The 13,051-nt window shown below is 44.3% G+C and overlaps 1 protein-coding gene across 1 annotated transcript in view; it reads left to right on the top strand.

Moving 5' to 3' along the window:
- DNAH11 (dynein axonemal heavy chain 11) overlaps window positions 1–13,051 on the top strand; it is a 293,766-nt gene that overhangs the window by 150,781 nt on the left and 129,934 nt on the right. The window contains exons 49-51 of the mRNA XM_077808745.1: window positions 8,230–8,469; window positions 9,598–9,759; window positions 11,521–11,714. Of these exons, the coding sequence (XP_077664871.1) occupies window positions 8,230–8,469; window positions 9,598–9,759; window positions 11,521–11,714 (596 nt within the window). The remainder of the gene's footprint in view (window positions 1–8,229; window positions 8,470–9,597; window positions 9,760–11,520; window positions 11,715–13,051) is intronic.

Raw genomic sequence — 13,051 nt, 5'->3', positions numbered from 1 at the left:
GAGAAGGTGTAAATCCCTCCCATTGCTGCTTCACCAACTGCAATGGCCCCTTAACCTCACGGCCATATACAAGTTCAAATGGGGAAAACCCTAAACTGGGATGTGGTACAGCTCTGTAGGCAAAGAGCAACTGCTGCAACACTAGGTCCCAATCATTGGAGTGCTCATTTACGAATTTACGTATCATGGCCCCCAAAGTTCCATTAAACTTCTCCACCATGCCATTTGTTTGATGGTGGTAAGGAGTGGCAACCAAGTGATTTACCCCATGAGCTTCCCAAAGGTTTTTCATAGTTCCTGCCAGGAAATTAGTCCCTGCATCTGTGAGGATGTCGGAGGGCCAACCTACCCTGGCAAAAATGTCTGCTAGTGCCTGGCATACACTTTTAGCCCTGGTGTTGCTTAGAGCTACTGCTTCCGGCCATCGGGTGGCAAAATCCATGAAAGTCAGTATGTACTGCTTTCCTCTGGCTGTCTTTTTCGGAAAAGGACCCAGAATATCCACAGCTACTCGCTGACATGGAACTTCAATGATGGGGAGTGGTTGTAGAGGGGCTTTGACCTGGTCTTGGGGTTTTCCCACTCTTTGGCACACCTCACAAGACTGGACATAGGTAGCAACATCCTTGCCCATTCCCTCCCAGTGGAATGACCCCCCCAAACGGTCTTTGGTCCTGTTCACCCCAGCATGGCCACTAGGGTGATCGTGGGCTAAGCTCAAGAGCTTGGCCCGGTATTTAGTTGGAACTACCAACTGTCTCTGAGGATGCCAGTCTTCCTGGTGTCCACCAGAAAGAGTTTCCTTGTATAAAAGTCCTCTTTCTACAACAAACCTGGATCAATTAGAAGAGCTGAGAGGCGGTGGGTTGCTCCGTGCCGCCGTCCAAGCTCTCTGGAGGGTTTCATCTGCTTCCTGTTCGGTCTGGAACTGTTCCCTTGATGCTGGGGACATCAGTTCCTCATTGGATTGTGGACCTAGGCTTGGTCCCTCTGGAAGCGATATAGGGGATGGAGCTGTTTCTGTTGACTGTGAACCGCTCTCCGCTGGTGCACTAGGTTGGGATTCAGGCTCCGGCTGAGCCTCTTGTGTAGGGTTATCGGCTGCTGCCAGTTCAGGTTCGGTGGGGCCCTCTGGTGTTGAGGTTGCAAGTACTGGATTCAGTGCTGGCACGGGGTCTGGTGTTGGTTGTTCGGCTGGTTCCGGTTCTGGGACTGGTTCCGTCTGGGTCTCTGGGACTGGATCCACTACTGCTGTTGCAGACATTGGCCTGGGGTCCGGGTCCATCACCTCTGACTGGGTCCTGATAGAAGTTTCCGGAACAGAGCTAGGCCTCACGGCTTGTTTAGCCTGGCTGCGGGTGACCATTCCCACCCTCTTGGCCTGCTTCACATGATTGGCCAAGTCTTCCCCCAACAGCATGGGGATGGGATAATCATCATAGACTGCAAAAGTCCACATTCCTGACCAGCCCTTGTACTGGACAGGCAACTTGGCTGTAGGCAAATTGAAAGAGTTGGACTTGAAGGGTTGAATCGTCACTTGGATCTCTGGGTTGATTAAATTGGGGTCCACTAAGGAAGCATGGATAGCTGACACTTGTGCTCCGGTGTCCCTCCACGCGGTGACCTTCTTCCCGCCCACACTCACAGTTTCCCTCCGCTCCAAGGGTATCTGGGAGGTATCTGGGCCTGTGGACCTCTGGTGTGATTCCGGTGCAATGAACTGTAATCTGTTGGGGTTCTTGGGGCAGTTGGCCTTTACATGCCCCAGCTCGTTACATTTAAAACATCGTCCAGCTGACGGGTCACTGGGGCGAGGAGGGTTGCTGGAGAACGGGGTGGCAGGACGATAAGGGGTCTGGAGGGTTCTTTGGGAGGTAGGTGGGGCCTTGGGCGGCCCCCGGTAATAGGGTGTGGTCTGGGGTGGTCCCTTCTGGTCTCCGCTCCAACTGCGACCAGTTTTCTTCTTCTCTGCCACCTCCACCCATCTGGTTCCAATCTCTCCTGCCTCAATTACAGTTTTGGGTTTCCCATCTAGGATGTATCTTTCTATTTCCTCAGGAACACCCTCTAAGAATTGTTCCATTTGCATTAGGAAGGGCAAATTTACTGGAGATTCAACACTTGCTCCTGATATCCAGGCATCCCAATGTTTCACAATGTGGTAGGCATGTCGGGTAAATGACATGTCTGGTTTCCACCTTAGGGCTCTGAACCTCCGACGAGACTGCTCGGGTGTTATCCCCATTCTGACTCTCGCCTTGGATTTAAACAGTTCATACTTGTTCATGTGTTCTTTAGGCATTTCAGCTGCCACCTCAGCTAAGGGTCCACTGAGCTGCGGCCTCAGCTCTACCATGTATTGGTCAGTAGAGATGTTGTACCCAAGGCAGGCCCTTTCGAAGTTTTCTAGGAAGGCCTCAGTATCATCGCCTGCCTTGTAGGTGGGGAACTTTCTGGGATGGGAAGTGGTACTTGGAGAAGGATTACTAGGGTTTGTTGGGATATTCTGCTGAGCCTTTATCTTCTCCATCTCCTCCACATACTTCCTCTCTTTTTCCTTCTCCTCCAGTTCTTTGTCCCTCGCTTCCATAGCTCTCCTGTGAGCAGCCGCTTGGTGTTGTTCTGCTTCTCTCGCTGCCTCCCTTTCTTGTTCCTTCTTCAGCCGCATGAGTTCTATCTGTCTTTCATGTTCCCTTTGTCTTTCCTCAGCCTGAAATTTGGCTAATTCCAGCTGTAGTCGAGCTGAGGATTTGGTCATTCTAACCTCTCTGTTTTTAACTAACTTTACACCCGAGGTTTAGAAATAAACAAACAAAACTTGGCTGTAAAATTTTGCTGTGCTGGAATAGAATACCTATTCTCTGATAGTGATTGTCAGCCTACAGAAAAAGACAATTCCCTTGTCTCTGCTCTGGGCCCAACTTAAAGCAAAAAAATTCCAACTACTTGGAAACCTGCCTATCCAGCCCAAAGAAAAAGCAAATGGGTAGAACACACACCCCCTATTTACTTTTAGGAAGAAAAGAAAAAAAAACTCTGGGTTGGAAGACTGTGAATTTCGCTGCAGGAGTTAAGTACCCTGCCTCCAGGCAAAGAAAACCTGCAATTCACAAAGATAATCCCCTTTTGTCTCTGCTTGGCCACAGTTTCAGCTTTCAGTTTCAGCTGCTTTCCAAAGGAAAAAAAAATTTCTTTTAAAATCTGTATTTCTAGTTCAAAAAATCTCAACTGGATCTCAAAATGATTTCAGGTTAATCCCACCACTATGCCACCATGTCAAGGTTCCTCCCCCACTCTGAACTCTAGGGTACAGATGTGGGGACCTGCATGAAAAACCTCCTAAGCTTATCTTTACCAGCTTAGGTCAAAACTTCCCCAAGGTACAAAGTATTCCACCCGTGGTCCTTGGAATGGCCGCTACCACCACCAAACTAATACTGGTTACTGGGGAAGAGCTGTTTGGACGCGTCTTTCCCCCCACAATACTTCCCAAAACCCTGCACCCCACTTCCTGGACAAGGTTTGGTAAAAAGCCTCACCAATTTGCCTAGGTGACTACAGACCCAGACCCTTGGATCTTAAGAACAATGAACAATCCTCTCAACACTTGCACCCCCCCTTTCCTGGGAAATGTTGGATAAAAAGCCTCACCAATTTGCATAGGTGACCACAGACCCAAACCCTTGGATCTGAGAACAATGAAAAAACATTCAGTTTTTTACAAGAAGACTTTTAATAGAAAATAGAAGTAAATAGAAATGAAGAAATCCCCCCTGTAAAATCAGGATGGTAGATATCTTACAGGGTAATTAGATTCAAAAACATAGAGAACCCCTCTAGGCAAAACCTTAAGTTACAAAAAAGATACACAGACAGAAATAGTTATTCTATTCAGCACAATTCTTTTCTCAGCCATTTAAAGAAATCATAATCTAACACATACCTAGCTAGATTACTTACTAAAAGTTCTAAGACTCCATTCCTGGTCTATCCCTGGCCAAGCACAGCATACAGACAGACCCAGACCCTTTGTTTCTCTCCCTCCTCCCAGCTTTTGAAAGTATCTTGTCCCCTCATTGGTCATTTTGGTCAGGTGCCAGCGAGGTTACCTTTAGCTTCTTAACCCTTTACAGGTGAGAGGAGCTTTCCCCTGGCCAGGAGGGATTTCAAAGGGGTTTACCCTTCCCTTTATATTTATGACAGGAGTGCACCGGGGTGACCGCACAGCTCAGGGCTCCTGGACTCCACGAGAGTCCACGCTGCACAACCACCTTCTTGAGCTTCAGGTAATACCTGAACTGTGCAAGAGATCCTTACCCTTCATCAGGTCCTCTGATGTCTGGGTCAGGTCAGACAATATGACCTCTCTTTGTTATATAAACAAATAATGGGGAGCAAGATCCTCCTCACTCTGCAGAGATGCAATCAAGCCCTGAAACTGGGGTATCCACCCTCTCTGCAGTCTGCCTACCAAGAGTAGAGAACTCCCTAACAGGCAGTCTCTGCAGACAGTCCCTTCAAGAACCATATGTGGGAACTCCACTCTTTGGTGATCCAGCAGATTTTCAGCAGTGGGGATTTCCATCCTGGGATCTCTTTGCAACCCAGAGCAACTGGAAATACTGAGATTACTGCTTTTCAGATGCCAAGGGGTCCAGTTCCAATAGAGATGCCTTCTAGTAGAGTGGTCGAACTTCCTGATATACTCATTGACGTATGCCTTGCTTTCCATCCCCCTGCTTCCTTGCATCCTCTGAAAGCACAAGCAGAACAAGGCAGCAGTAATACTGATATCCCTAGTGGCCAAGGTAGTTCTGGTTCACTACGATCCTGCAGTTGGCAATCTCTCTTGCGAAAGACTCTTGAAATGGGTTTCCAACTGCATCCTTGTCGGCTATGAACGTACAGAAACCCCTCCTCAGTATGTCAGGGCTCGTTCACTCAGAGTTCCAGCTGCCCCTGTGGCTTCCATACAAGGAATTCAATTCTTGGAGATCTGTCCAGCAGCAACATGGGGTTCCGTTCATATGATGGCTAGACATTATGCCCTGGTTCAAGCTTTGTTTAAGATGCTTCCTTGGGTTCAGTGATCCTGTGAACAGTGGTGCAGAGCACCTCCTCTCCTCCTCCTCAATAGGCATTGCTTGGGAGACACCCACAGTGAATACTTATAGGGACCAGCACTTGAAAAAGAAAGGAAAGTTACTTACTTTAAACTAACGGGAGTTCTTTGAGATGTGTGGTCCCCATGGATATTCACAACCTGCCCTCCTTCCCCTTTGCTTTGGATCCTTATACTAGGGTTATGTATGGTAGAGTAGGAACTGGAAAGGCAGTTGATCTGCACTGGGCTACCCCATTTGCTCTTGGTTTGGAGCACGAGGAACAGGGAGCACAGGCAAGGACTAAAAGACACTGCTGTTGAAGAGTTTCTGGTTTCAGGCTCACAGAGGGTGTGCACACTTGCCATGAATACTCATAGATACCACGTGTCACAAAGAGCTCCAGCTCCTATAAGGTAAATTTACAAACTCCTGGGCCATGTTCTCTGGCCTGCTGCTCCTGTAGCACAAAGGGAGTGTAAAGTAGCCAGAACCCCCATGGGTTAGGGAGGGTTATAACAGCCCCAATCTACTGCAGTCCCTGGCACAGGGGGTGGGAATGGGCCGTGACTGGAGTACACAGCTCTCCCTGGCTGGCAGATGGCCAGTCCTAGTTAGACCGCCGTTGGGGACTGCTGTACAAGAGCATCATGGCTGGGGCCAACATACAGATGGTCTCAGAAGCAGAGTACCACGACCAGCTCCCTTGTCGTCCCTCTGAGGGTGGGTGTACGCTACGTCGGGGAGTGAGCCTCCCAGCCTGCCTAGGTAGACTTGAGCTAGCAGAGTAAAAGTAGCAGTGAGGATGTTCGCAAAAAGAAAAGGAGTACTTGTGGCACCTTAGAGACTAACCAATTTATTTGAGCATGAGCTTTCGTGAGCTACAGCTCACTTCATCAGATGCATACCGTGGAAACTGCAGCAGACTTTATATATACACAGAGAATATGAAACAATACCTCCTCCCACCCCACTGTCCTGCTGGTAATAGCTTATCTAAAGTAATCGTCAGGTTAGGCCATTTCCAGCACAAATCCAGGTTTTCTCACCCTCCACCCCCCCACACAAATTCACTCTCCTGCTGGTGATAGCCCATCCAAAGTGACAACTCTTTACACAATGTGCATGATAATGAAGTTAGGCCATTTCCTGCACAAATCCAGGTTCTCTCACTCCCTCACCCCCCTCCAAAAACCCACCCCCATACACACACAGACTCACTCTCCTGCTGGTAATAGCTCGTCCAAACTGACCACTCTCCAAGTTTAAATCCAAGTTAAACCAGAACATCTGGGGGTGGGGGTAGGAAAAAACAAGAGGAAATAGGCTACCTTGCATAATGACTTAGCCACTCCCAGTCTCTATTTAAGCCTAAATTAATAGTATCCAATTTGCAAATGAATTCCAATTCAGCAGTTTCTCGCTGGAGTCTGGATTTGAAGTTTTTTTGTTTTAAGATAGCGACCTTCATGTCTGTGATTGCGTGACCAGAGAGATTGAAGTGTTCTCCGACTGGTTTATGAATGTTATAATTCTTGACATCTGATTTGTGTCCATTTATTCTTTTACGTAGAGACTGTCCAGTTTGACCAATGTACATGGCAGAGGGGCATTGCTGGCACATGATGGCATAAATCACATTGGTGGATGTGCAGGTGAACGAGCCTCTGATAGTGTGGCTGATGTTATTAGGCCCTGTGATGGTGTCCCCTGAATAGATATGTGGGCACAATTGGCAACGGGCTTTGTTGCAAGGATAAGTTCCTGGGTTAGTGGTTCTGTTGTGTGGTATGTGGTTGTTGGTGAGTATTTGCTTCAGGTTGCGGGGCTGTCTGTAGGCAAGGACTGGCCTATCTCCCAAGATTTGTGAGAGTGTTGGGTCATCCTTTAGGATAGGTTGTAGATCCTTAATAATGCATTGGAGGGGTTTTAGTTGGGGGCTGAAGGTGACGGCTAGTGGAGTTCTGTTATTTTCTTTGTTAGGCCTGTCCTGTAGTAGGTAACTTCTGGGAACTCTTCTGGCTCTATCAATCTGTTTCTTCACTTCCGCAGGTGGGTATTGTAGTTGTAAGAAAGCTTGACAGAGATCTTGTAGGTGTTTGTCTCTGTCTGAGGGGTTGGAGCAAATGCGGTTGTATCGCAGAGCTTGGCTGTAGACGATGGATCGTGTGGTGTGGTCAGGGTGAAAGCTGGAGGCATGCAGGTAGGAATAGCGGTCAGTAGGTTTCCGGTATAGGGTGGTGTTTATGTGACCATTGTTTATTAGCACTGTAGTGTCCAGGAAGTGGATCTCTTGTGTGGACTGGACCAGGCTGAGGTTGATGGTGGGATGGAAATTGTTGAAATCATGGTGGAATTCCTCAAGGGCTTCTTTTCCATGGGTCCAGATGATGAAGATGTCATCAATATAGCGCAAGTAGAGTAGGGGCTTTAGGGGACGAGAGCTGAGGAAGCGTTCTAAATCAGCCATAAAAATGTTGGCATACTGTGGGGCCATGCGGGTACCCATAGCAGTGCCGCTGATCTGAAGGTATACATTGTCCCCAAATGTGAAATAGTTATGGGTAAGGACAAAGTCACAAAGTTCAGCCACCAGGTTAGCCGTGACATTATCGGGGATAGTGTTCCTGACGGCTTGTAGTCCATCTTTGTGTGGAATGTTGGTGTAGAGGGCTTCTACATCCATAGTGGCCAGGATGGTGTTATCAGGAAGATCACCGATGGATTGAAGTTTCCTCAGGAAGTCAGTGGTGTCTCGAAGGTAGCTGGGAGTGCTGGTAGTGTAGGGCCTGAGGAGGGAGTCTACATAGCCAATGTTGCGGCTGAGGCTGCAGCTTAGGCTCTCAAGCCCAACCAACCCCTAGGCTTGAGAGCCTGAGCTGCAGCCCAAGTCGCGACGTCCATACTGCTATTTTTAGTGCGCTAGCTCGTTCCTTGCTAAAGCGAGTCTGTCTACCGAGACTGGGAGGCTTGTTCCCAGCTGCAGTGTAGACATACCCTGAATGGCACACAGCAGTCAGCCTCTTTGCCTCAGTCTTTTGGAATTATCAGGTGGTCATTGACTTGACTTCACTTCTGTCTTCTCTCAGAATAATAAAAATCTTATTTTTTTTCTTATTTTCAGAGACATTTCACAGTGTTTGCTCTGAACTTCCCATCTGCTGATGCCCTGAACACCATCTATAGCAAGATCCTTGGTTTCCACTTCCAGAGGCATGTTTTTAATCCATCAGTGTTAAAGAATGCTCCAGCCATGATTCAAGGAGCAATATGGCTTCATCAAACTATGGTTCAGAACTTTCTACCAACCGCGGTTAAATTCCACTACATCTTTAACCTAAGAGACCTCTCAAACATCTTCCAGGTCTGTATCATAGACTGAGTTTCACTCTAAGCATAACGCATTATTATTATTATTTATTATTTGTTTATTATACAGTGCCTAGGATCAACCAAGAGTAAGGCCCCGTTGTGCTAGCCACTGTCCCAATAGTAACAGATAATCCCTGCCTTGAAGAGTTTACAATCTAAATAGACAAAACAGAGAGCAGGAGAAAGGGATGTAATGCTCAGAGTGATGGTTTGCAAACATCATGTTAAATCTATGATTTTGGGGGTGGTGGTGAGGTTTTGCTGGGAGGGAAATGTCTAAACGAAAAGACAAAGGGAGAGGGGACATAAAGGTTAGAAGGTGGGGAAGCAAAGAAGGGTGGAGGACTGAGGCTGAGGTGAAGAGATTGGCTGTTTTCTCCATTCCTTAGCCTCAAACAGTGCATGGGAGTCCAGAGCAAAAACTGGATTCTGTGTTAGCTCTTGCTAGCTTGAGAGTTTTTTGTGGGATGGGTTGCAGGAGGGAAGTGACGCTCCTCCCTGGAATATTCTGTTAACCAACCCACATTTAGGGGGGAAGGGTTTCCCTCTTAGGGGGGAGGGGTTTCTGCATGGGTCTGGTCCCTCAGAAAGGAGAGGGTGCTAGTCCCCACAATACACGCACTTTTGTAAGGATGCTAATTCCGAGTGTTTTGTGCATATGTCATCAAAATCTTTCTCAAATAGAAAGTAGTTAGTTTTTTTGTATTGAATACATTGTCCTCTCCATCCTGCCATGCACCAAGTGCTCACACCTCACTGATCCCCGCTTGATGGCCTTCTCTTCAGTGCAGATTAGTGAGGTTCTACTGAATGTTTGTTTGATGATGGATTCAATTTTTTCACAGAGTTGATAAACCGTAACACTTGCTAATCTGCAAAGGGACTTGAATGCAGATTCAAGAATTTACAGTCCAAAAGACAAATTATATATATCAATTAGTACAATCAAGTTCTGAGAAAAAGAAAATGTAATGAGCATGGTAGGGCAGTTTAGGGAAATTAGGTGACTCATATTTTAGGAACTAAAGGAGCAGAAGGTGACTGGAATTCTAGAGTTCGGCTACTTTTGCTGCTGAGTGACAGAATTTTTTAAAATGTGGCTGTATTGTATTGTTTTTAGGGAATTTTATTTGCTACACCTGAGTGTTTAAGGCAACCAACCGATCTTGTTCGTCTTTGGCTTCATGAGTCTTCACGTGTTTATGGAGATAAACTGGTAGAACCAAAAGACTGTCATTTCTTTCATAAAAAGCTGATAGACACTGCACACAAGTATTTTGAGGTAAGGCCATAGACTGGAAATATCTTATTCTGCAATGTTGATTAAATTAAAGTTGCTCAGGGATATGTCAAGTTTACTGCAACTATAAATCACCACAAAAGTACCATACTGTAGCACAAGAAATTGCAGCCAGTGAATGTGCTGATTCAACATACTCCCTTTAACGTCATCTGCTAGCAGGGTTTCTGTCGAAGAAAAGTAAGCACCTGATTGATGTGGTAGTGGGTACTAGCTTTCTAATGCCCATAATAAGTAAGGCTTTTTCAGTCTGATATAATTAATTCTGGTCTCTGCAAAGATGGTAATAATTTTCTTCTTGACTATAGTTGTCCACTCAAGTGTGATTAGCTGTGAGGATTTTCACTGTTAGCAACTTTAAGCAAACACTTGAGGCTGTCCTTAAAATGGAGGCAATGACCTTCTCACTGACATGAATCTTCATGTAGTTGAGTGTATTTGAGGTAACAAGATGGTGTTTATTTGATCTGTTTTTTATCATAACTGTGATAAAAATATATTTATTTAATACCTTTTGTAGCTTTTTCCTTGTGAGACTAATTTTTTATTTTGCATTAGAGTTTTCCTCCAATAGTTTGACTGATTAACAAAACGTATGCAACTATTTAGTGCAAAACAAAATGATCTTTATTACTTAGTTTTTAATTGCGGCATTTATTTGGGTATCAGATCACTTAGTTATAACAACATATAGTTTTGTCATCTGGGCATTTGCAAATACCATAAATATAAGCCAATTTTACAGAAAATAAACAATAATTAGATACACAGTAAACAAGGTTTGCAAATAAATACAGGTTATGGTTTCAGATTAGATTTTCTGGGCTAAATTCTTGCCTGATTTACAATGCAGTTACAAGGAATATTCTTTTTCCTCTTACTTTATTTTGTTTTCATTTAACAACACTTTCATTCCACTTTTCTACAACTTTTCCCCCTGTCTAACATGGCACGTACAACAAACAAAATGTGTATCTGATGCTGTCCTTTATATCAGGCATGGCATAACATTCCTCTGGGAATGCAGCAAAATGTCAGCAAGATACGATAGCTGGATATTAAAGCCTATAGTTTTTTTCTGAATAAATGGGTATATTGGTGCCTATACCAAAGTGTGAATTAACTATATAGTGCTGTGGTTCTTCAAAAACGTTTGTTACTCTGAAATATATCCATTCTTTATCAGACAAGGCTGTGGGACTGTCTGAAATAGAGCTTGTCAAAAAATGCATGTGTATTTCATGGGAGGGAAAGAGTTTTTTCTTGAAATTTTTTGCCAAAAATACCCCAACTCCCCCCTCCCCCCAAATGTCAAACAAACAAACCCATTTTTCATTTTTGACACTTTGGGTCCACACACGCACACACAAACGCGCTTTTCCCCCTTGACATTTTGCCACTGAAAAAGAAGTCAGAAGAAGAAAAACAGGTAGTTTTTTTGGGGGGACAACTAAAAATTGGAAACCTTTTTGGGGCTTGGAGGGTTTCATTTATTTTATTGTTGAAAATTGGAAAATTTAGAAAAACATGAAAATTTTCTGCAAAAAAAATTAAGAAAGGTGAATTATTTTCAGAAAAAAGGTTTCAAATTAAAAATTTTGATCAACTTCAAGTTGAAGCTTTCCAGCAAACTCTCTATCTATTTGGCAGTATTGTGGGCTTTTGCTGAACGGTTGGACCAGCCATTAAATGTACGACATTTCCTATGTTTTTGGACATTTTTTTTTCCTCCCCACTTGCTAGGGTGTGGAAGATCACATTCTGCTCCAGCACCCGCTCATTTATTGCCATTTTGCAAATGGGGTAGCCGACCCTCGCTACATGCCTGTCAAGGAATGGGAAATACTGAGGAAGATACTTACAGAGACGCTAGAAAGCTACAATGAGCTTAATGCTTCTATGAACTTAGTTTTATTTGAGGATGCCATGCAGCATGTGTAAGTAGACTTTTTGAAAAAGCCCCATTTAAAGACTTATTTATGCAAAGCCCATACAGTCAGGTTTAGAGGAGATACTGCTCTCAGAGAACTATTGGGTAAGTGCCTCTTTTGGTAAGTAGAAGCACTTACACTATAGGTTAGCAGCATTTTTAATAAAACGATTATCTTGAGAAGACCATCCAGCAGTGTTCAGGGTAAGAGAACATCACTGATACCATTATGGAAATGCAGGTCAAGACTCTAATTAAGGTTGAGTTCCAGTTTACCTGTAAAGCAGAGATTCAACCTCTTTGTTTTACCCTTTAAGTACAGAATGATTTTTCTGAGAAATTACAAGTAAACCCATTAATTTATTCATTGAAATAATTTTAAAAATGGGTTCTTTGAGAAATTTAGTATGTGTCAGCCTTTTATTTAAGGAAGAGAGGGTGGAAATATGAAAAACATCAATAGTCTCTAAAAATCAGGCTAATCTAATCTGGTACCACAAATATTAAAATCCTATGATTATGGTATGGTGTCACTACAGGGCAGAGCTTAGGGTTTTTTTGGGAGCCTTAACTGCACATTTCCATACCTCAACCTGTCTAGATTTCTTGTCAGCAGAATCTGAACTCTGAATTTCCTTGGTTTGTAATACTTACAACAACCTGTAATATGTTTTACCCTTAGGTTACTAATATGTACTCTATATCCATCTTGTTATTGTTTTTTTGTATGGGACTGTATATTGGAATCCAGCATGGCAAAAAAATTGCAGTGCAGTTTCTGAAATCCAAGTTAAACTGCAGTAGTTATGTTTACTGGCAACGGAGGCAGCAGTGTTTCTGTTTTCAGGAGCTAATGAAAGGATTCTGTGCAGTCAGTGGCTCACAAACTCAAATTGCTTCTACTTTTCACCATTTAAATTCTGTCTAATATACCCAGTCTCGCAATTAATGTGCAATGCTATGATTCTCAGGGAGTTATAGTGATCCCTGCTGACAAAGCTTAGTTTTACTAATGCAGTTCCTATTGTTTGTGGAGACAAAACTTCTAAAATGGAAATCTCTGCCCAAGCAGAAATTTAAATTAGAAAAATAATCCTATGGATTTTTTTCTTGAGGGCTGTAGATTTAGTTCTCGTGATTGGGAGATTTAAGTGATTATCAGAATGCCGAAGGCTTCTCTTGAAATGTTGGTAGCCCATTAACTTCTCACGGATAAAGTCTAGAGACAGCAAATAGCTCCCTGCGTGTCAGGCAAAGTATTGGAGCTTCTTCGGGAACCTCAAGAGCAGCAGCCCCTGAAAGGTACATTTGGAGCTAAATCCCCTAAAACTTTCCTCCCTATTG

This window comes from Eretmochelys imbricata, chromosome 2 (genome assembly GCF_965152235.1).
Source record: "Eretmochelys imbricata isolate rEreImb1 chromosome 2, rEreImb1.hap1, whole genome shotgun sequence".
In the NCBI taxonomy this organism is placed as follows: Eukaryota; Metazoa; Chordata; order Testudines; family Cheloniidae; genus Eretmochelys; species Eretmochelys imbricata.
Note: the sequence above shows the minus strand (reverse complement) of the source record. Positions and strands in the feature narration are given on the sequence as shown.